The sequence below is a fragment of the Orcinus orca genome, chromosome 7, assembly GCF_937001465.1.
Source record: "Orcinus orca chromosome 7, mOrcOrc1.1, whole genome shotgun sequence".
NCBI classification, from domain to species: domain Eukaryota; kingdom Metazoa; phylum Chordata; class Mammalia; order Artiodactyla; family Delphinidae; genus Orcinus; species Orcinus orca.
The window spans coordinates 101,736,501-101,759,448 of record NC_064565.1 but is presented as its reverse complement, the minus strand read 5'-3'; the positions used below and the strand labels follow the sequence as shown (position 1 = coordinate 101,759,448).

The following is a 22,948-nucleotide window of genomic DNA, read 5'->3' as shown; positions in this document are numbered from 1 at the left end:
GAAGGTTGAACAAGTAGTGATGTGAGGTCAGAATAGGAAGACCTAGGGCTACTGGCTGGGTGGGTATATGAAAGGAGAAATGGTCTCAAGGTGGGGATGCCCCCAAGACTAGGACGATAGGAAATGGTTCAGCATGTCATGGCCTCTGCCTGCTTATCTACTGAGGAGGTCTGAAGGCTTCTGAAAGTGACTCCTCAGGACAGGGGGTTGGGGAGGCAGGAAGGTGAGACCTGAGGAAATAAGGACCCTCAGAGGAACCTCCTCAATTATATAGAGAGCAAGGGACTTCAGGCCCGAATATGTTCAGTATGTTTTCTCCTCTTGAGCCATAACTCAGTCACTGCACCAAGGCCTAAAACAAACCACACATGGCTCTCTCAAAGTAGAAACCAAACCCTGCTTTATAAGGCTGAGTGGCCATCATTGGCTTCTCCACTGAGATATGAGGTGCCAGCCAGTGAACCTTCCTCACCTTGTTCCCCTCCCCACCACCCCTCCAGTCCGCCAGACACCCCCCTCTACAACTCAACCACTTCAAAAAATACTCTGAGGAGGGGCGAGGTGGAGGGGTGGGAGCTCAGGCTGGCCGGCCAGCCGGTTCCCATGAGGTAGCTAACGCTGGTGCGCCTGGGCAGGGGCTGGTGGAGGCAGGCCCGTCACAGGCTCACAGCAGCCAGGAGGGAGTCACCAGCTGACTGGGAGGTGGAGGAGGCAGAAAGCCTCGAAGTCTGCCCAGAGTACTTGATCAAGGGTAACGTCTGGGTGGAGAGGCTGGGCTCTTTGCTGGTGTCCTCACTGTCCTTTGAGGAACTGGGTTTCCTGGGGAAAGGGGAAAGGCCAGCTTGGGTCTTCGTGGGCTTGGGCATGGTCCCATCTCCAGAGAGTGGTATGCTTCCCTTGGAGGAGCCATGTTTTCTGAAGGGAACAGAGGGAGGAAGAAATGGCTGAGACATTGTGTAGCTGAGACTTTAACCCACGACCTGCTACCTTCAGAGTCTAGAGCAGGCATTCACCGTATTCATTTCAGTACGGCTGAAAGTGGCTGCTTTTGCGGATGAGGCTGTGCTCCAGCTCAGCTTTACTGGGCACACCAAGAGCCACCAGGAAGAAGATACTGTGGCTGCATATTCTGATATTCCCACCAACCCCCAACTGGAGAACGCTGATCTCATCATACTCTGGGAAGAGAGGGAGGAGGAAAACTCCCCGAATTCACACTCAACACCCTTCCCTTGCCCAGGCAGCACTCACCCCAGCTTGCCAGTCTCTGATTTGGAGAAATCATTGAGCGTCCCATCACCCTTTGGGACAGTCAGAATTGATGTCGGGAGAGTCCACTAAAAGCAAAGGAAGCAATGAGGCCAAAGGGCGAGGTAGAGGTCAGGGGAGAGTGTCTGGGTCTTAGGACTCTTTCCCAGCTCTACCTCTGAGTGATCAAAGGGCTCTTCCCTTCCCTACCCTGCAGGAATGGGCCCATATGGGGAGAAGTCTTGGTCCTCTCTTGATTCAGATAAGAAGCTGAGGCTACAAAGCATCTGATCCTTGAAAGAAAGGCATCCAGGGAATCCTGGAGGCAATTATTCCCTTGAAAGGGAAGGGCCCTGAGACACAGAGACCTGCAGAACCTTGGGAAGAAGTGAGAGGGTCTGGACCTACACCCAACCCATGCTGCACTCTTAAGGTGGAAGAGGGAGGGGCCTGAGGTAGGACTGTCCCCCTTCACTCCAATGGCACTACTCACCACTGGAGCAGAATCAGAGATGGATCCTGTGTGGAACCCTTTGTAGCACCAACTCCGAAGCAGATCTACTCCTAGGACAAGATTAACAAGGGTAGGACTTAAGAGGGTGGAACCAACTGGCCTATTCTTCTTGCCACAGAGGCCCACTTCTTGGTCTATTGGGATTTAATCTCTCATTAAACATGGCATGTGGGCAGGGAGGACACATCACCTTTGAGCTTGTTGCCATGGTACTTCTGTTCCCACTGGGTGGTGAGAATGTTGAAATATCGTGGCTGCTCAAAAAAGCGGAGATAGCGAGAAGAGATTCGAGAAGGAAAAATTCGTTCAAATTGACCACGGCGAGAAAACTCATCCTCCATCTCAACCAGAACCCGAACATCATCTGGCATCAGGACATCCAGCACAGATGAATAGAAGTCCTGTGGCCCAAGGAACGGGGGGAGAAGGGTATGACAAAGAGTGTAAGCCAGAGGCAGAGAATCAAAAAGCTGGGGGATGGGGAGTACAGCTCTGGGGTTCTAAGGCTCCAGGACCAAAGGACCACCAAGGCGGTCTGGTGGGCCCACTCTGGGCCTCATCTATCCCCACGTCTGCTGAGCTTATTCGGGGGATGAAGAGACTCTTGGCTGGGGTGAGGGGAGACAGGGGGCACAGAGGTTAAGCGATTTGTTGGATGCAGTCAAGATCAGAATCCAGATTTGGCCACAGCCTCGTGTCTGCCACACTTCCATCTGACTCCCTCATCTGCTCGGAGAAAGTCAAGCCTTCCAGGAGCTCAGTGCCCCTCAGGGAAAGAAACCCAAGGGTCTACAGCTCTACAAGAAGGGTGGGCTGGTACAGCACTTTGCTAAGAGGAGTGGTTGTTGAACATGTGATAAGGGCCATCAACTCTCTCCGGAATGACATACATTCCAACAAATCCCTGCACATCAGGGGATGTAGGAAACCCTGCCCTAGAGGGAAGAAAAACTGCTTGCCTTGGGGCTCCACAGGTTTGACCAGGGAAGCTTTCTACTAGCACTGGGGTGAAGGCAATTTCCTACCTGATCAGGAATTTTCTGGGTCAGGTAATAGGCTTTCTTCATCTTCTGTGCAGTGAAGTACTCTGGGGCCATTCGACATCTGTCCCTGGGGGAGCTGGGCAGGCTAAGGCAGAGGGTGGAAAGGGGGCAAAGGGTAAGGTCAGCAGCTTCACATCCTGAGGACATGTAGAGAGAGGGTCCAGCCCAGGAAGACACCCTTCTCAAGAGAAGACAAAGAAGGATGGACAGAAGTTCGTTACGTGAGTAAATCAGACTGCAATGCACTGCATTCCGGTAGCCTGAGACTCAAAGATGAAGTACCATGTAAGAACTAAAAGAGTACAAAGCACCCTCTTTAAGTTGTATTTAAATGATAAAAAAAAAGGAGGACCATGGAACAATCACTGTATATATTTCAGTTTAGCTTAATTTAGTGAACACTTACTATAATAGATATCCAGCTTGGCCCTACTGGCTATGTGATCCTGGACAAATTCCCTGACCTCCCTGCACCTCAGTTTTATCACCCACATTACAACAATTACTGCTGAGAGAGACACAAAGATGGCCTCCAAGAAGCTCACAGGATGGCATGTGTCAAATGACAAATAACTATAGCACAGAGCCAAATATAAGTCTACAAGGTACAGTGGGGAAAGCAAGTTTTGTTACCAAAAACTTGAGCTCCCTTTCCTCAAGAGTGGTTCTGAGTGCTTTGTGGGGTGTGGAGGAGAGAGCCCACATTGAGCTAGTTTCATGAAGATGCTGCCTTCAGCTAGGCTTTGATGGATGGGTGAGGTTGAAACAGGGAGGTCTTGCTGAGTGGAAGGAGGAAGAAACCCCATGAGCAGAGGAGGGGACACCACAGGGGAAAAATGAGAAGCAGTGAACATTTCAGAGAGGAGACTAGACTAACTGATCCTTAAGGATTCTTCCAGCCTTGAGGTTCTATGAGCGATCCAGTTTGTCAGAGCACAGGAGCTGGGAAGAGGAATTAAGGGAGGGGTGCCTGGGAAAAAGAGGCTGGGGCCTTGAATGTCTGCTTGAGGAATTTTTTTTTTTTGGCTGTGCCGCATGGCTGGTGGGATCGTAGTTCCCCGACCAGGGACTGAACCCAGGCCCTCAGCAGTGAAAGCGTGGAGTCTTAACCACTAGACTGCCAGGGAATCCCCTGCTTGAGGAATTTAAAGCTGATCCCCCAGGCTCTGTGGGGATTCCTGGGCAGGGGAGCAATTAAGCAAACAGGCGTTTAGGGGCACTGACATGGCAGTGGTGTGTGAGTAGATTGAGTGAATGGTGTGTGAGTAGACCGAGCAGTAAGGGAGACCAAGCAGGAGGGAACACCCAGACACCACCCCTTTCCAGAGTCCCTATGGGGCTGCTCATGCTGCCAGCTGAGCTGCAGACAAGCACGGAGGCCGACCTGGCGGTGGAGCTGCTGGAGCTGCTGGAGCTGGAAGCGATATCCTCTGCGCTGGGCAGAACAAAGCCCGCCAGGTTCAGAAGGTCACGGATCATCTGGCCTTTGATGCTGATGTCCAGTGGAGAGCTGGAGTGGAGGCTTCAGGGAAAGGATGCAAAGAGTGGTAAAAGCAGATGCCAAAACTGTTTCCAGTCCCAAGTCCCAGTCAATGCCAGCCCCATTTACATCCAAACTCATGAGCGCCATCACGGGGGTCTTCTTGCCCTACGGATAGTGAATAACCTCACACAGGGTGGTTCCTGCCCATGACCTTGCTAGGGAAAAGCATGCAGTAGGCATCAAGTTTAAAAGAGTAACTTTTAACAATCTGCCTCCAATGTCAGAGAACCCTGAGATAACGGCAAAGAATAAGGGAATGCGTAAACAGACCATGAAGGGAAAACACATATTCTAGTGAAGGAAAGGTTTTCCCAAAGTCAGCAAGACTGGAGCAGAAACAGGATCTTGAGGACACAGAAAGGCTTCTACTGCGAGTGTCCTGAGAATACCTACCTTGGGGAGATGTTGACTTCCAGGACCCAGGGCTTGAGGTTCTCATCGAGCATGATGTCGAAACCGAAGAGCTCGTGGCAGCTGTAGGGCCGCCGCACGTACATCTTCAGCAGGCTGGTCACATAGGGTTCTGACCTAGTCACAGGGAGGAGAAAGTATTCAGCTCAGCTCCTCCCAAAGGCTCTACCTAGAGCTGCCCTGCCAATGGAGTGGCTCAGAGACAGGAGGACAGAAGCAACCCAGGAAAAGAAGCTCTCAAGAGATGTCTGTGATCTGGAGCCAGATTCTGGGGATGAAGTTCAGTAGAAGAGCAGAATTTAAGTCTATCCATTCCTTCCTAAACCCTGTCCTCAGAAACGGAACTTTTGACAGCATGGTCAAAAGTCTGGAGCACAGCAGGGTGGAGGCCCATAAGAAAAGGGGGGGTTCAGTGGCAGGCCCCACACCCAGGGTGGCAGTGTGACTCACGAGATGATCGTTTTGACAACAACGTCCTTTATCTTCTCCCAGATGGCATCACTGTTGACTCCCTTCTGGCTCAGGTAGCTCCATAAAGCCTTCAGTGCCCTGTAAGGCAGGAGAGGAGGAGGGAGAATTTAGGGTTGTAGTCTATGAATGAGCAATGAAGAAAAGAGAAAGAAAAAGGAATGAGAGGCCCAAAGGTATCTTCTTCATATATCTTCATTTGATGTTTTGAATTAAGACAGAAATGAGTTGGATGCAAACAGACCAATTCTGAATTGCCAAGTGTTTATATAATCTCTGGGTCTTATATTAATCCTCCACTCACCACCCCCCCGAAACCTCCCCAAACCCCAGAACCCTGTGCTCCTCTAGACCTCCACTTGATGGGGACACTGTCTGGGTACCATTTGTGGCCCTGGCAGGCCGTTTCATCTTCATTGGCCTGGTACTCGGCATTCTTTTTATTGACACTGTAGTTGGTCAGGTGCATGAACTTGTTGCCAAGGCTCTTCATGGAAGGGGAATACCTGGAAGTGAGAGGAAAGGCAGAGGATAACGGTCCAAACATTTCCCCATATCCTGAGGAGGCAAAGCACAAGTGGACAGATCTTTTCAGATGCACAAGGGTCTGAGAAGTACACCTACTGGTAAGATTTCCAAAACACCACAGATAAACTCATCTCCCAATTTATCCCACCTCAGTCCTGCAGGAAGACCCTCCCTATTCAGTGAAGCAGAGGACCTCCTTATTTCCCCTTGCACATATAACTGTGATTTATAATAACAAATACACATATTGGTCTCTGCCCCCAGCCCCTGACACAGAGCTCCTAAAACCTTTGTAAATTCCTAAGTGGTAAGAGTACAAGGAGCATCTTTGTTCTCAGATTTGGTCTTTGACCCCAGTTCCCGACACAGAGCTCCTGAAACTCATAATTTCCCGGGTGATAGGAGCATCTTCTGTTCTAATGAGGCGACACTGGGTAAGCTCCTGGATGGCTTCTGGATGAGGGACAGTCACTGGAAAGACCAAGCCATGATTAGACAGTTGCAAGTTTCAACTCCGCCCACTCAACTCCCATTCTCTTAAAAAGGGAAGGGCTGAAAATGGAGTTAATGATCGATCATGCCTAAGTGATGAAGCCTCCATAAAAATCCCCAAAATATGAGGTTCAGAGAGCTTCCGGGTGGGTAAACCTCTGGAGGTGCTGCGAGAGCAGCCAGCCCAGGGAGGGCATAGAAGCTCTGTGCCTCTTCCTACATACCTTGCCCTGTGCATCTCTTCCATCTGGCTGTTCTTCTCTACCCTTTATCACATCCATCTTTCATAAATCAGTAAACATAAGTAAACTGTTTTCCTGAGTTGAGTGAGCTGCTCTAGCAAATTAATCAAATTGATACCCCTCAGCCCCGGCCCCAAGGAGGGGGTCATGGGAACCTCTGATTTATACCAATTGGTCAGAAACACATGCGGCACCCTGCACTTGCAACTGGCATCTGAGGTGGTGTAGAGAGGGGCAGCCTGATGAGACTGAGTCCTTAACCTGTGGGATCTGATGCTATCTCCAGGTAGTGTCAGAATTGAGTTCAATTGTAGGACACTCACCTGGTGTTGTGTAGAACTGCTTCGTGTGGGGGAAAAAACCCCACACATTTGGTGACCAGAAGTGTCAGAAGTGAAGTGTAGTAAAGGAGACACACAGGAGAAAAGGAAGACTAGGTTTTCCCAAAGGCACCCTACCTTCTCCTTTGCTAACAAAAACTACCAAAATATTGGTTATTTTCCTGTTTGGTGTCCTCTGGCTTCCCTCCCTGGAGGGAAAGCAAATCCCCAAAGCTGTCAGCATGAGGCCTCACCACTACCACATACTTGCAACTGGCAAAGCGGACGAGTCCATCTGAAAAGAGGTAAATCCGTAGAGGATCATAGGAGGTGACGTAAACATAGATTCGCAGATCGAACTTGCTGCCGCTGATGAGGTAGGGTTTGTGGAGATACCTACACAGGGAAAGGCCAGCTTCAGGGACAGGACAGATGAGATAGGGCTTGGTAGGTAACTGAGCCATGGCAAAAGCCAGCTAACGGTCTCCAGGACAAAGACCGTTAAACAGCTGGCTGAGGAAGTTTTTTGGCTGGGAGGACAAAGGACAAAATAACATCATGAAAAGGGAACCTCCAGGCTGAGAAGATGGGAAAGGGGGAGCGGGATCTGAGCTGGAGACCGGCTCACCTCTGTACCAGAAGGGGTCTTCGCTTGGGGAGCTGACTCCACTTGTGAATGACCTGGATGCCAATGCCTCGAGCAGATGCCGGCTAGAGGTCAAGGGGAGAGGAGAGGAGCTGTTTACCTGGCCAGACACTCCGCTGTTCCCACTCTCAGGCCCTGGCCTGCCACCTGCCGTGATCCACTCACTGGTTTAACAATCCACTTTTGGCGGCTGCTGCTCTCCCAGGCTTTGCGCAGAAGCTTGGCATCCTGGGGCAGGATGAAGGACTGGGGGAAGAAACTGAACTCCTTCTTGCCAAACCGGCTCTGCATGCGGGACAGGTTCCGCCACAGTCGGTCCTTTCGCCCAATCTGGAATGAACCTGGGAAGTGGTTTAGCTACAGAAGGGACAAAGGGTGAGAGTAGGGACAGAGAGAGTCCAGGTGAGGCCACAAGGAAGACAGCAAGATTCCCTACACCATTTCAACATTCAAAGGTCCTGTTCCATCTGATTATCACCGTCTAAAGGTCCTTAAGTATTCAGCTGCTGAGCGTTCACCAAAAAATGATTAAAACACAAACACAACAAAACAGAGTGCCCTTTAGGAGTCAACAGTTCACGACATAAAATAGTAACTAAGACAGACATAATATTCACCTTAAGAGCAAAGAAAAAGCTGTTAAGTCTTTTTCCATGCCTGTAGGACAAAGACAGGAAACTACCTGGCTTTCCTGGGGAAAAGGGACTATTCATTCCAGCATGAGACTAAAGTCCTCTTTACACATATTCAGCTTGGAGGAATGGAGGCAATGCGCAGCGGTTACGGGAGAAACATAATAAACTGAAAACTGACACTGCATCTCAAGGCACTAGAGGAAAAAGTGTCTTTTAGAGGCTGCAACTATCTAAGATACCGCAGCTGAACTACTACTAGACATGCGTGATCTGCTGGGGGCTCACCCCGCACCTGCCTCCTACACTTCCTACACTCCCCTATGAACCCTCCTGACTTCTCCATGGTCATCCTCCTCTTCCCCCACTTCCAATACCAGCCTCCTCCTGCCCAATCCAGAGTCCAGGGGAAGAATGGCTCAGAAAGGGCCCCTACCTTCTGATGCTCCTGAATGGATCGGAAACTAGGAGACTTCATGTGGTGACCCCAGCAGCCCAGCCAGTCATCATTCCCTACAGAAGGCACATCAGGAAGTCAGTCCTGCTTGCAGCTCAGTCCCTGGGACAGACAGAGGCTCAGAGGCCCCAGAAATACCACTGGGCCTGGGCATAGCTCCCAGCCCCGGTTTTCTAAGAGTTGCCATGGAGCTGTCCTACATGAAGCCCTGGGGTCAGGACTAGAACAATGGGCCTCTGTCTTCCAATTTTGAGGAACAGACTCCAGCCCAGAGGGATTTCAGACCTATGTCCTCCTATGAAGTTGGAAACTTCAGGACAGGGTCCCCACATAACAGGAGGTATCTAGGGCTCCGTTCCCGCCCAAAGCCCATCTGTTGGGGCAGAGGACAGGCTCGAAGTAAGGCAAGCGACTCACTCTTGCTGATTTTGAAGTGGGACCGTCCAATGGTCTGCTTGACAATGTTGGGGGTCACTGTGCTCATCTTCCACCGGAGCAGCTTCCTCTGCTCCCAGGGAAGTTTCTCCACTGGGGGAAAGCGGGGAGGTGGGGGGAGAGTGTGGAGAAGAGCAGGAAAGTCATGGTGAGAAGAGGTAAAAGATGGCACTGTTGCTCAGCCTTCCCTGGGTAGGCAAGTCACTAAGTATTGTCCCATATCAGAGTTTGAAAGGAGCACACTTTGGGGAAGAAAGGAGGCTGCACAGGAATGAGGAAAACAGAGAGGAGAGGCGGTTGAAAGGGGAAAGACACAAGGTTAGAGGGCAAGAATGATCATGAAATTATGGGGCTGAGAGGGTCAGCCAAAGGATGGACAAGATAAAGATCCCCCACCAGACTGGTGAGCCAGGCGGGGAACCAAGCACCAATACAGGCATTCTGGAAAGCCCCTTCCACCCTATTGCCACCCCCTCCCAACTTCGCTAGCATCCTTCTCCTGGGGGTTCTTCTGGGCTGACACTTGGCCAGGTTTACCTCTCTCATCCGGAGTGCCAAAATAGATGGTAGGGGGCACGTTGGGAAAGAGACTGTAGATGAGGGCTGGTCGGACAACTTTCTCTTTGGAAAGGGGTTTGGTCAGAATCTCCATACAGTTCCTAAGATGAAAAACAGAAATGTGGTAGAGAAAGGGAAAGCCACAGCCCTGAGTGCTGTTACTATTACATATTTCTTCCAGGGCACTATCTTTTACACTTTGATTCTACAAAAACAAGTGCTCAATAATCATTTTGCAAATATTAATCCATAAGGTGCTACGGCTAATCTATACACAGTCACACCATTAAAAATCACCTAAAGACAAAGTTTTCCAATACTTCATTCTATGAGACAACTCCAAAACTTCCTGTGACAAGCCACAGGCTGAGGAGGTTCCTGAAAAGAGTGGTTCTCAGAGAGCAGGTAATGAGTTTGAGTGGATACTAGTAGAGGAATATACTACACTAAGACTAAGAGAAATAACAAGGAGAGAAAAAGAATGATATGGGTAACTAAAAAGGAGGAAAAGCAGAAAAGGTAGAAAAGAACTAAGAAGAGATATAGAGATTTTTAAAAAGAAAAGGGGGAAAAAGGCAACAGAAGAAAAGAAGTAGTGCTACTCCTAACTCATTTTACATTTATCTGAAAATATATGGTTGATTAATGCTCTTCTCTGTTTTAAAAATGATTCGTTAACATCTTATTTTTACATAACAATGTGGTAACACATGTCTGGGAATCTGCGGCAGTGGGCCATGGGGTCCCTACTGTTATTCCAACAATGTCTTGGCCAAGGCTAGCTCAAGGAGTCTCAAAATAGTGAAAACCTCAACTATATTGACAGACACAGACCATTGCTTCAAACAGCACTGAAAGTGGAGAGAGTAGTTATTACTCTCTATACTGAGCTATATGATCCACAAATATTTTTTAAGATTAATTTTTAGCTTATGAAGAGCCACTCTACTTGTTTTTTTTTTTTTTTTACGCGGGCCTCTCACTGTTGTGGCCTCTCCTATTGCAGAGCACAGGCTCCGGACGCGCAGGCTCAGCAGCCATGGCTCACAGGCCCAGCCGCTCCGCGGCATGTGGGATCTTCCCGGACGGGGCACGAACCCGTGTCCCCTGCATCAGCAGGCGGACTCTCAACCTCTGCGCCACCAGGGAAGCCCTCTACTTGTTATTTTGCAGCACGACAGAAATAGGCACTGTATGTAAAACACTTCAGTGTTTCAAACCTTAGAGATTTTTAGTGCATTTTATTGGGTCAAGTTAAATATTAATTCCTAATTAAATAAATCCAATTAATTCAACTCTATTCCTCATTTCCAAAGTATTTTACTTTAAAGGCTTTTCATTTACTGAGTATCAGAATTTAAGATTGTTGAAAATCAAGGAGAATGAGTTAATGTTTAAAAACAAAGACAAGATAGGAATGCAAAATGGTGCAGCCACTCTGGAAAACAGTTCTGGCAGTTTCTTAAAAAACTAAACATGCAGGACTTCCCTGGCGGTCCAGTGGTTAAGACTCTGTGCTCCCACTGCAGGGGGCTCAGGTTCAATCCCTGGTCGGGGAACTAAGATCCCACATGCTGTGTGGCACAGCCAAAAAAGAAAAAAATCAAACAAAAGAAACTAAACATGCAATTACCATAGAACCCAGCAATTACACTCCTGGGCATTTATCTCAGAGAGGTGAAGACTTATGTTCACTCAAAAATATGTACACAGTTGTTTAGAGCAGCTTTACTCGTAATAGTCAAAAACTGGAAACAAACAAAATATCCTTCAGCAGGTGGCTGGTTAATCAAACTGTGGTCCATTGATACCGTGGAACACTACTCAGCAATATAAAGGAATGAACTATGGATACATGCAACAACCTGGATGAATTTGCAAAGAATATGCTGAGTAAAAAAAGCTGATCTCAAAAGGCTATATATGGCTATCATTCCATTTGTATAACATTGTTGAAATAACAAAACTATCAGTTGCTAGGGGTTAAGAAGGGGATGGGAGTAGGAAGGAAGGAAGTGTGCTCTCAGGACAACAGGAGGGATTCTTGCAGTGATGGAAATGTTTACATTTTCACTAATGTTAATGTCTTGATTGTACTAAATTGTACTACAGTTTGCAAGATGTTACACAGGAGGGACTTCCCTGGTGGCACAGTGGTTAAGAATCTGCCTGCCAATGCAGGGGACACGGGTTCAAGCCCTGGTCTGGGAAGATCCCACATGCCACGGAGCAACTAAGCCCCTGCGCCACAACTACTGAGCCTGTGCTCTAGAGCCCGCAAGCCACAACTACTGAGCTCGTGCACCACAACTACTGAAGCCCATGCACCTACAGCCCGGGCTCTGCAACAAGGGAAGCCACCGCAATGAGAAGCCCACGCACCTCAACGAAGAGTAGCCTGGCTCGCCGCAACTAGAGAAAGCCCGTGGGCAGCAATGAAGACCCAATGCAGCCAAAATAAAAAAAAGGATGTTACCACAGGGGGAAACTGAGTAAAGAATTCAGGAAATCTCTGTATTATTTCTTAAAACTGCATGGAAATCTACAAATGTCTCAAAAGTTTTATTAAAAAAATAAATATCTTTGTTAGCTGCCTCTCAAGAGTACTGAACTTAACCTCAATGGGTCTGGCTTCTGGTTTAGCAGTGCTAGAAACCTTGACCTTGCAAATAGTTACTTAACTTCTCTCCTCAATTTTCATGTCTGAAAAAAAGAGGCTGGACTTGATGACTACCATCTCTAAATTTACACAATTCTTAGAAAAAAAAATACGGAACAGGAAATGTAATAAACTATTGCTGAATAGAGAAGCAGAGGTAGTGATTTCAATGATCTTTCTGTGACTGCAAAACTTTCTATAATATATAAATCTTTCATAATTGGGAAAAAATAAGATTTTGCAATCCAAAAATATTTCTGATTTTAGTCAAAATGCAAAGTAGTTTAGAATTCATCAACCTCCATTTGCTTGAACTCATGTTTTAAGCTTCATATAGACTGTATATTTTGTAGAAGTTAAATTAATTAATGAGCAAATAATTAACAAACACTTTTGTGAATTTTATCTTATAAATCAGAAAGGTTAAATAAAGGGCTGTTCAGCTGCCTTGAAGTAGGCCTGAACACAAACCTAGATCGCCCTTAAGTGTGGAAAAGGGGTTCCAAGTCAATTAAATGTTAAATGTATTTCTCTTCTGGATAGTGGAGGTGCTTAGTCAACATCCAATATATATGACCAGGAGTAGTTTTGCTTTTCTGAAAGAACAATGGGTTAGGCTTAAAGTAACAGAATTTATGCACCAGATTCAGGATACCTATGATAGGATTTCTACTAATCTTCACAGAAAGTCCCAATTTTGTCTCTCCACTTTCCAAACAACTCTCTCCACCTCGTTAGTTTGGGACTCTAAAACTAGTACGGCTGCTGCACCATGTGAATGTGCACCATCACATTCAGAGATGCAGCCTGCCTTGTCCATACTAATCTTAGGTGAGGCTAACTTTTCCTCTTAGCTTCATCTAAGGCACAACTGACACAAAGGAAAGCAACCAGAATCTGGGTGCTCCACATGCTAGGCAAGCCTCAACACATATGGCCAGATTTTAATTAAAATTAGAATAGAAATTTTGCTTTTTTTACATTTTCAGTAGAAATTATTTTTTAAAAGAAAAAAACTTTAATGTTTAGTACTTTGTGAGGGTTCTTTTTCTTTTCTTTTTTTAAAAATTTATTTTATTTATTTATTTTTGGCTGCATTGGGTCTTTGTTGCTGCGTGTGGGCTTTCTCTAGTTGCGGAGAGCGGGGGCTACTCTTCATTGAGGTGCATGGCCTTCTCATTGTGGTGGCTTCTCTTGTTGCAGAGCACGGGCTCTAGGGTGCACGGGCTTCAGTAGTTGCAGCACGTGGGCTCGGTAGTTGTGGCCTACTTGCTCTGTGGCATGTGGGATCTTCCTGGACCAGGGCTCGAACCCGCGTCCCCTGCACTGGCAGGCGGACTCTTAACCACTGTGCCACCAGGGAAGCCCATGAAGGTTCTTTTTAATATCTAATAATAATTAATGAAGACAGAGCTTCATATTGAGACAAGGTTGGAAGTGATGAGGGAAACAAGGAAGATTATATTGAAGAATGTTAACTTTCTACCCAGAAAGTTGATCTATATGATCCTTAAGCAAGTTCTAAAACTCTTTAGCACAATGACATGTCCTCATTTACAGTGATTTCCTCTTAGTCCTGCATTCCTTCCTCTCCCTGGACTCCCCATCTCAGTTATACAGCATTCTACAACTATCTGTTTTACAAAAGAAAGGTCTACATTAAGAGACTGACTTGTTGGTTCCCTAGTTAGAGATGGGTATCACTCAGATTCCACAAAGGGCAGCCAACAAAATAATCTAGATTAAAGCTAGCGAATTTTAAATTCAATTTCTTATTACTAAGGTCAACATCAGTCTTATAAAACTAACGTCTGAAGGGAGCAGAAGAGCATTGCAAAAAGCTCCAGTTAGCAGTATATCTATCTCAGAACTGTTTCTGCCTGTGGGACATACTCATAATGCAAGCTGGCAATTACCCTCAAGTAGTGGGTAGCCTAACTAAGAATCTACCTCAAACAATATGGGTCTTCATTAATTAGTTATTAATTTTCTAAATACTTCTTGAAATTATTTGCTTTTTACCTGAACAATTTCTTGAAGCCTAAAGACCAAACTGCAGCCTAAGAAACTTGGTACTGTTTTTAAGCCCCACTGATAAAATATGCTTCTGTTCCCTTCCACTGTTTCCTGTTTAAAAACGAAAGTCCTAATGTAAAAATTTGGTAAAAATGAGTTAGGGTTAACAGGGCCATTAATTAATGACTTAGGTGATTAATCTCTTTATAATCTTAAAGAGACGGAAAATGGGCCTCTACCAACGATCTACACAGCCAGCACTCACCGAGAGATCACTGCTACTGACTTGCTGGGGGAAACAGCACTGCATGAGGAGCACTCTGAGTCTCCTGCGGGTGAAAAGCAGAGAAGTCCCAGCTAGGAGAGGCTGCCACACAAAGTCACCAAGCCCAGGCAGCTCTTCCTCGGACATCTTGGCTCAGCCTTCTTACAGAGCCACAAGCATCCGCTGCTGCCTTGCATGGCCCCCCCGAAGCTCGACAGCAGCAGGGAGAAGGCAAGACTCGGGGGATGGGGGACGAGAGCAAGTCCCCCAAAAGCCACTACTACCCTTAGACCCCCAAGGCAAATGATGAATGTAGGTTACAAAGTGAGTTAAGGATCTGGTACACAATTGTTAGTCCCCTTCCCTAGCGGTGGTGACCCATGCCCAGTTGGAGGTGAGAGGGTCCCCTACTCACCCTCCTCCTCTTCATTCTCATCATGGTTGCAGCAGTCTTCCAAACCATCTATTAGCTCTTCTTCCAGATCTTCAGCTTCAACCTGGTCTAGCTGGAGGTCAGTAGCTGAACTGTAAGAAAGAATCATGCCCCCGGCCCAGCCAACTCCATAAGAGCGGTCACAGTTGGATTCTCATTCCTTCATCATCTCCCAATGTTTGTCTCTTCCCCAGTCACCAATCTGCTGGCCCTTGCCTGGGCCTTACAACTCTTCCTCTTGTCCTCAGAGCTTAGGTCTAGCCATAGTTCCTCAACCCTACATCCCCTATTCTGCAGAGAGGCACTATGTCTTCCATCTTCTTTGACGTCCCTCATGGCATATAAAAACAAAATTCTGAATACAAAACACCATCAATCAGTGTGTGGTAATAGACATCAAAGGTCCCTAGACTTCTCTCTGGGAACTCAGAACAAGGCCTTGGTGGACCACGGTTCCAGAGAAGTAACAAGGCACAAGAGAAGAAGCCAAGTATGTGTATGCCCTAACTCTGAAACGGCTGTCATACCAGGACTGACTGAGAATCTGATTTGGTTTGGAATTAAGTAGAGAAATCACAGTTCGCAACACATGATGTTTGGAATTCTTATTTTTCCCTGGTTATAACCTAAAGCAAGGCTTAGCAAACTCTTCCTCTAAAGGGCAAGACAGTAAATATTTTGTTTTGTGGGCCATTCAGTCTGTCACAACTACTCAACCCTACAGTTATAACAAAAAAGCAGCCACAGACAGTAGTAAATGAATGAGTAAGGCTGCATTTCAATAAAACCTTATTTATAAAAGCAGGCAGAGGGTGGGATTTGGCCTGTAAAGTGTAGCTTGCTGACCTCTGCTCTAAAGTGAAAACCAAACTTCTACGGCAGTTAAGAAACAAAACCAACCTCCAGAGACAGACGGTCAGTGTCACCAAACATGTATACATTCTACTGCTTTAAATGAACCAAAAACTTTCTCCGACTTACCCAATATCCCTAGCAGGTGAGTCCAGCTTCCTGGCTTCCTTAGGCTCCTCCCTCCCAAGCTTGCCCAGATGGATGGAAGAGAGGCGGGTGGCCACCTCGGCCACGCCAAGGGGCTGAGGGGGAGAAGGCAGAGCTGGAGTTTTGTCTTCTCCAAGAGGTGGGGAGTTGATCGCAGATCCACAGGCAGGGCTGCAGCTGAGCCCACTGGCGTGTGAGGCAAGGAGGTGAATACTGATGTGTTTGGTACAGAAGACTGTACTGTCCAGCTCCATGGTGTCCGAGGCTCCAGGGAGGACTCTACTGTCTGCTCCAGCATTCTCCTGAGGGAGCTGCTGGCCTACCACAGCTGGTTTCCACCACCTGTTCCTGTTGAGGACATCCCACTGCAAGCTGGGGTTCATGAAATAAGACTGTTCAAAATGGTAGCCTTGCCTTGGCTTCTTCTCAAAGCCTCTTGCAGTCAACTTCCTCACAGCCTCAGTGAACCGAACCTCCTTAGTCAGATTCTGGGAAACAGAGTCCCCATCCAGGCCACAGGGATGTGGCTCTGCCCCTGTGGCTAAGTTACTCCAGTTGTAGTGGGGAGAGGCAGCACTGGTGGTGGAAGCGTCTAAGGAACTGGGTGTAGACAGGGTGCTGTGGGAAGGGTCATCATCTAGGACAGTGCCACTGCTCTTGGGCACCTTGTGCTCAACAGGCTGGAGTGCACAGTCTCCAGTGCCCCCTGAATGATGCCAGGAGACAAGCTGGACCTTCGGTGAGGATACTGGCTTCAGGCCTTCTGTGGCCTGCAATAAAGGCACTTTAGTGCTATTTGGCCGCATGAAGGAGTTGTTATTTATCATGGGCTTGTAGGAAGAGGAAGAAGAGGAGAGTGGAGACGGGGTCTTCCCTGAGATGGCAGAGGCCAGGCTCTTCCCTGAAGGATTTTCCCCAGCCGCTCCCAGTGAGAGGTATGGTTCTGTGGATGAGGATGCCATGGGGGAGACCTTGGAAGAAGTGGCCTTATTGGCAGTGAGTCTGATAGGGAGTCTCTTTTGAGGGAAAGAAAAAGGTCTTTTTTCTGACGGGCTTGAATGCAAGCAGAAAGACTCCAGCTGCTGGTATGGTCTGTGGCCGTAGTTGGAGTGGCGGTAGAGCAGGGTGCTGCTGAACAGGTCCGGGAGGGAGTGCAGGTAACAGGAGTTGCTGTGGCCTGCAATGACAGCCGTGCTCCCGGAGCTACATAAAGTGCTGGGGCAAAAGAAGTATGTGGGCTGCGGTGGGACACCCAAGAGGCCTGGGCCCAACCCTGCTGAAAGTGTTCCCACGTGCTTCTTCTCCACCTTCCAGATTGGCTTCACCTGCTGATGACCCTGAGCCCAGACTTTGCCCTCAGAGGGTTTCTCAGGTGGCGGGGTAGGCACTGTGCCTGAGGGCCCACTCGGCTTAAAGCTGTTTCCCCGGCCAATAGTGTAGTGCTCTGTTCTTGCTGAGGCCATGAGGAGCCCACATCACGGCCACGTGGCCTCATGGCCCAGCTCAGGTAAGGAGCCTCGTACCTCCAGCAGTAGCAGCCGCATCCTTGAGGTCCGTCAGCCTGGAGGGCAGAGAGACAACTGGGAATGTTACAGTCCTAGAAGGACAGACACAATGCTACAGTGGTGCCCAGGCAAGGAAGAGTCCCACCTCAGCACTTCTTGGGCAACCAGTCTTGGTCATCAATTGGGGCCCTGGGAGAAGAACACTAGATCCTTAGGGTGTTTTCAGTGGACTTCCTGCTGCCCTCATGCAACCAAAGCTGGCTCCATCAAGGACTGGGACACTAAGGTGCCACCAGTGTAAGTCTGTTCACATGTTCCCAACCTCTCACTCAGAGAGCTCTTTCCTCTCTCTCCAAAGAAAAAATCACCTTTCTGTCTCATCATCCACAACTTTACACAAGTGGCTTCCTTCCCTCACCTGACACGAGTGTGCCTAGGAATGAGGCAAGTCTGGGTGTGGCAGAGAAACCAGCTAATACCTTCCTCCTCATCAACCAATTCTGAATGGCCAAAGATCATTTGAGAAGCATATTTTACATCTACTGCTCCCTCACCAATTCTCAGCTGCCCCGGATGTGGTCTGCTTTTCACAGTTAAATGTGACAAGTTCAGGTAAGAGCAGAGATTTCTCCTGCTGACCTCTGGAGTGCATTCTGGAGCTGAGACAGTAATTTCGTCTCTTCAAGTGTCTTGCCAACTATATAGGCTTAAATTCCAACCAACGTGTTGGTGGGAAAGAGAAGAAACAAGATGGAACTAGACACCAACATTCTTTATATTTAAGGTGACTTTATTTCCAGCAGCCACAATGGGACAGGAAAGGTCAGGGAGTAGAATACAGAGGCGAGAAGAGGAGAGAAACTTTCTTTATTCCAAATCCCAGCCTTCAGTTTGAGCTGATTTGGGGGAAGGAGAACGTGTCTCTTACATTTCCTCATTGAATCTTTCCTCTAAAGCAAAACCTCTGAACCAGCCTGTAGTTCTGGGTTCCCAACAGTCAGTTTAGTATGGTCTCTTGCTTTCTAAGCCAAATTCACAAAATATTCTGCAGTTTTCACACCTGCAGGGAAAGGTGGGTCTGCTTTCACGACAGCATCCTGGGGAAAAATAATACAAGACCCTTTTATAAGAAGTCATTCATCTGGGATAATTCTAAATGAAATCCTGGCATCTTCATCAAGTGTTTTCAGAGTGGCTAGAGGGAAGGAATTAGCAGAGAATTTTTTTGCTCAAGTTTCATTTGAGACACAGTCAATGAGAAGAGGACTTTGTATTTTGATAGGAGAATTCCTGTCTACAGCTACAGGAACTGTTGGTGTTGTCTACCAACAAAAAGCCTGCAGAAGCCACATGATGTCGCCCTCTTTTCCTGAAAAGGCTGACCTATGTGGATTCTTTCTCAAGGAGAGTACCAAAAAATCACTGCCAACATTCAAAATGATAGTGGGCAAAAGACAGCATAAGGGCTAAAACCAGATATGATGCCAGTAACCACAAATCAAGGTAACAGAAAATGGACCTCCACCAAGTCCAAACTATGGAAATACTGTGCGGGGGACAGTTATACTCTGCACTTATGGTAGAGAAGCACACACAAAGGGAAGGGTCAAATCCTGCCAGTGATTTTTTAAGACCACACACCTGAGTGTGTGTCATGTACACTCAACAGATTCACGTCCCAATTCACGTAGTCGTCTTTCAGGAATCTACATCTTTCCCCACTGATGCAGCACAACAGATTCGCCAAAGTGATGGCAAAAAGGGCTAAGGAAACAAGATTTCAGGCTGGTGCTCCCTGAATATCACCCAACTTGTGGCTCGTCACGTGCATCCTCCTCTCTCAGACCTTCATGTCTCTACAAGTATCGCTCCCTAGAAGCCTTTCCTTCTCTTCCACCAGACAAAAAATAAACAGCTCAAATATCACTTTCACCAGGCAGCCTTTCTGGACTCCCCAGTTCAAATAGGATGCCTCACCTCTGTGCTCGCCACCATCACTGTCTGTATTACACTGAGCTTTAATAATGGACTACTCATCTGACTAGGAGCAAGGAGCATGTTGTCCTTCCCCTGATGTCCCCAATATAGGGTCTCACCCACAATAAGTGCTCAATATTCTGTTGAATAAATAAACTGAAAAAAACACAGTAAATAAAGGGGAAATACACTAGAACTGATGAATGCTAGTTTGGGCACCTAATAAATACCAGGTACTACGCTCATCGAATCCTCACAAACACCCTATGTTCAATTTGCTGATGATGAATCCAAGACTCAGTAAAGCTAAGTAACTTTTCTATAATTAAACAACCAACAAGGAGTGGCTAGATTAAAACCTGAGTTTGACTCCATGCTGCCTCTTAAATAGAAATGAAACACACAGGCCCTGTTCCCTCACTTATCCCTAACCTTCAGGTACAAGACAAAAGGCAGGTTGGAAACACTCCTCCACTGTTTATACTGAGCCCCCTTTGCGGGTGAAGTGCCCAAGAGCACACCACTGCATCCTCATCTGCACCGCGGGCAAGCCCACTTTCCCTCATAGATATGGGTACCCACTGCACACCTCGGGGCTGGGTGAAGAGAACCCTCCTCTCTGCACACACTGCTCAATGTCTGCCTCTCTGCAGCCCTCCACATGAATCCTCGGTGCCAGGAACACTGGAAGCAAGTGGCCCGGCATCTAGCTGGCTTCACTTTTAATCCAAATGAGGAAGAGGAAGGCGAAGGATATACTCCCACCCTCTTCAGAAGCTGCGGGTGGCCTGCTGGGCTAGTGCCAGAGTAAAGTGGATTCTCTTCTCTGTGACTAACAGGATTCTAGATCTTGTATGTGTCTGCAATGGCCATTTCCCACAGGGCATTTGTTTTTCCTTGTCTGACTTATCTTACTTAGCATAATACCCTCTAGATCCATCCATGTTTTTTTTGCTTTTTTTAAAAAAATATTTATTTATTTATTTAGGCTGCCCTGGGTGTTAGTTGCGGCACGCGGGATCTTCGTTGCAGCATGTGGGCTTCTTAGTTGCGGCATGCATGTGGGATCTAGTTCCCCAACCAGGGATTGAACCCGGGCCGCCTGCATTGGGAGCACGGAGTCTTACCCACTGGACCACCAGGGAAGTCCTCCACCCATGTTTTTGCAAATGGCAAGATTTCTCTTTTTATGGCCAAGTAATATTCCACTGTATATATGTGCCACATCTTCTGTGTCCATTCATCTATCACTAGACACTTGGGTTGCTTCCATAACTTGGCTATCGTAAATAGTGCTGCAGTGAACACTGGGGTGCTACCAGCATCTCCTTGTTGCTGCTACTTTACTCAGTGTAGGAACTCTGCCACAGCCACACCCAACTGCTTCAACAGTGCCTTTTCCTCCAGAGGTCCGCTCCAAAATCCTCCACAGCTCCTCTCTTTTATCCTCTCTCCCACATCAAACCAATCTGCTCTCACCACTTCAACTATTACCTGCAGGAGACGAGTCATTTTTCAGACCCGACTTCTCTCAAGCTGTGTCCTCATCGCCAACTGTCTTCTCCACCTTTTCCACAGGCAAGTCCAACCACTTCAGCCCAGCTTGTCAGAACAGCTCTGCACTCTTTTTTTTGGCCGCGCCTTACGGCTTACAGCATCTCAGTTCCCCAACCAGGAACTGAACCCGGACCCCGGCAGTGAAAGTGCCAAGTCCTAACCACTGGACCTCCAGGGAATTCCCTAGCTCTGCACTCTTGACGTTCCAATTTCTTTCAGTGGAAATTTCTTTCTCTCAGTCACCTAAGAGGAAAACTTAAGTCACTTCTGATTTCTTCCTTTCTCTTAATCTCCAAAGCCAAACTAGTCACAAAACTTAAGAGATTCTTTCTTCATAGCATGCCCCCTCCTTTCATTTCAACCGTCATCCCAGATCCGGACTGCTGCAACAGCTTCCACGCTGAAGTTTGTGTCTCCAGGGTCTGCCCTTCCTTATTCCATTCTGCAGGCAACCTCCAGGTTAACTTTGCTTAAATGTTACTTGATCAGTTACCTTTCCAAAAATTTTCCATGAGTCCTTCTTTAATATCACAGTAGCCCACCAACGACCTGCATCAGAATAACCTGGGGTACAGATTCCTGAGCCCCACTTTCAGAGAGGATTCAGTGGGTCTGAGGTAGGGCCAGGGATCTGTATTTTAAACAAGCCTTCTACATGATTCTCATGTAAGTCAATAAATAAATTCCAGACTTCTTAGCCTGAGTCTGGCTTCAGTCTTTTTTTAAGGTGTATTTCCATTTCCTTCCACCTTTAACTCTGTTATATGACCTGTTCTGGTCTTGTACTAATCCTTTCAAACTGGTCTGCAGGCCCTTACTCCACTCAGCCTCTTCCTTCCAAATCCTTATCATATTTTATTTACCTTTTCCAGGCCCAGCTCAAGCTCCATCCTACCCATGAATATCTGTTGTGTAATTTATTCCTCTAATTGGATACTTTGTAAAGGCTATCTTTTACCGCTGTTCTCTTCTCATATGAATATGCCTCATAAGCTCCATGATGGTTTTTACAGGAAAATCTTGTGTTTCTGTAACAGATAAATGCACAGCTATGCGAGTAGAAGGAGGAAGATCACTGCCCTAGTCTGGCCTCCTCCTCAGCAATGCTACCCAAGCCTCCCCGCAAAACGTCATGAGATATTAAGGCTCCCTAGAACAAAGTTTAAAAATTAATTGACTTGAGGGTGATGAATATTTTCAATGTCAGTTATACCTCCACAAAGCTGTTAAAAAAGAAACAATTTTTTTTTCCCTTAAAGGGATAAGAAAGGAAGGTAAAGAACTGCTGAGCATTCTGAAGATAAACAAAATGGCCTCAAACATCCTTTTCTTTCTATTTGCATGACCGGCTCAGTCCAATTCCTAGTCCCTCACCCCCCTCACCAAGTGCAGGGCTGTTGCAGTAGCATCCTGCCTGACGTCCCTGGATCCAGCCTCTCTCCTTCTAAAGCATCCAGTCTCAGGAATCTCAACATCCTGCTTGGCCATCTTTAGACAGCATTCAGAAGCTGTCTATCTCATTCTGCCTTCCACTCTCTGTGGGGTCATTTTGCCTCAAGTTTCCTCCTTAAGTGAGAGTGAATGACGAGCAGTCTATGCTAGAAAATCTATGACTGTTGTCTCAAACGATCAAGTCACCAGGGGCCAGGCCCAGAACAACTTGGACAAAGTATCTATTTCTACAGAAAGCAATTATTCATTACACACTGACTGTATCACTCTCCTACATTACAGGAGTGTATGTGGCTCTTGGGATCTGAAGTTTCCTCTTCCTCCTCCATCTAAGTGTTTCCCTCAGTCACAGGGGAACTCAGGACATCGGAAACGGTTCAGAGTCTACAGTCATAAGATCTCTGATGAAATTACTTTAGTTGCTCAACAGTTATGTAAGAAGGTAGAACTGACTTGTCTGAAATCGAACAGAATGAGTATAGGAATCAGACCCATTTTCTCTTGCGAGATAAATCCTAAACTATGTCTCCCTAAAGAAAGCTGGAGGA

The 22,948-nt window shown here is 47.1% G+C and overlaps 1 protein-coding gene across 4 annotated transcripts in view; it reads right to left on the bottom strand.

Annotated features, from left to right (window-relative positions):
• Positions 1-383: 383 nt before the first annotated feature.
• The window catches only part of TTLL4 (tubulin tyrosine ligase like 4), a 38,031-nt gene continuing 15,466 nt past the window's right edge, over positions 384-22,948 (bottom strand). Inside the window, exons 1-19 of one of the 4 annotated variants that reach the window (XM_049712598.1) lie at positions 20,886-22,188; positions 15,892-17,470; positions 14,893-15,002; positions 14,478-14,541; positions 9,517-9,638; positions 8,962-9,072; positions 8,524-8,600; positions 7,621-7,812; positions 7,438-7,520; positions 7,077-7,205; positions 5,611-5,733; positions 5,210-5,308; positions 4,742-4,876; positions 4,190-4,327; positions 2,788-2,890; positions 1,953-2,163; positions 1,742-1,812; positions 1,252-1,337; positions 384-915 (exon numbers count right to left, since the gene is read on the bottom strand). In XM_049712598.1, the coding sequence (XP_049568555.1) occupies positions 657-915; positions 1,252-1,337; positions 1,742-1,812; positions 1,953-2,163; positions 2,788-2,890; positions 4,190-4,327; positions 4,742-4,876; positions 5,210-5,308; positions 5,611-5,733; positions 7,077-7,205; positions 7,438-7,520; positions 7,621-7,812; positions 8,524-8,600; positions 8,962-9,072; positions 9,517-9,638; positions 14,478-14,541; positions 14,893-15,002; positions 15,892-17,372 (3,594 nt within the window). In that variant the 5' untranslated portion in view covers positions 17,373-17,470; positions 20,886-22,188 and the 3' untranslated portion in view covers positions 384-656. Of the gene's footprint in view, positions 916-1,251; positions 1,338-1,741; positions 1,813-1,952; positions 2,164-2,787; positions 2,891-4,189; positions 4,328-4,741; positions 4,877-5,209; positions 5,309-5,610; positions 5,734-7,076; positions 7,206-7,437; positions 7,521-7,620; positions 7,813-8,523; positions 8,601-8,961; positions 9,073-9,516; positions 9,639-14,477; positions 14,542-14,892; positions 15,009-15,891; positions 17,471-20,885; positions 22,189-22,948 lie in introns of those variants that run through there. The other 3 variants (XM_049712599.1, XM_004262713.4, XM_049712601.1) reach the window with 3 other exon arrangements.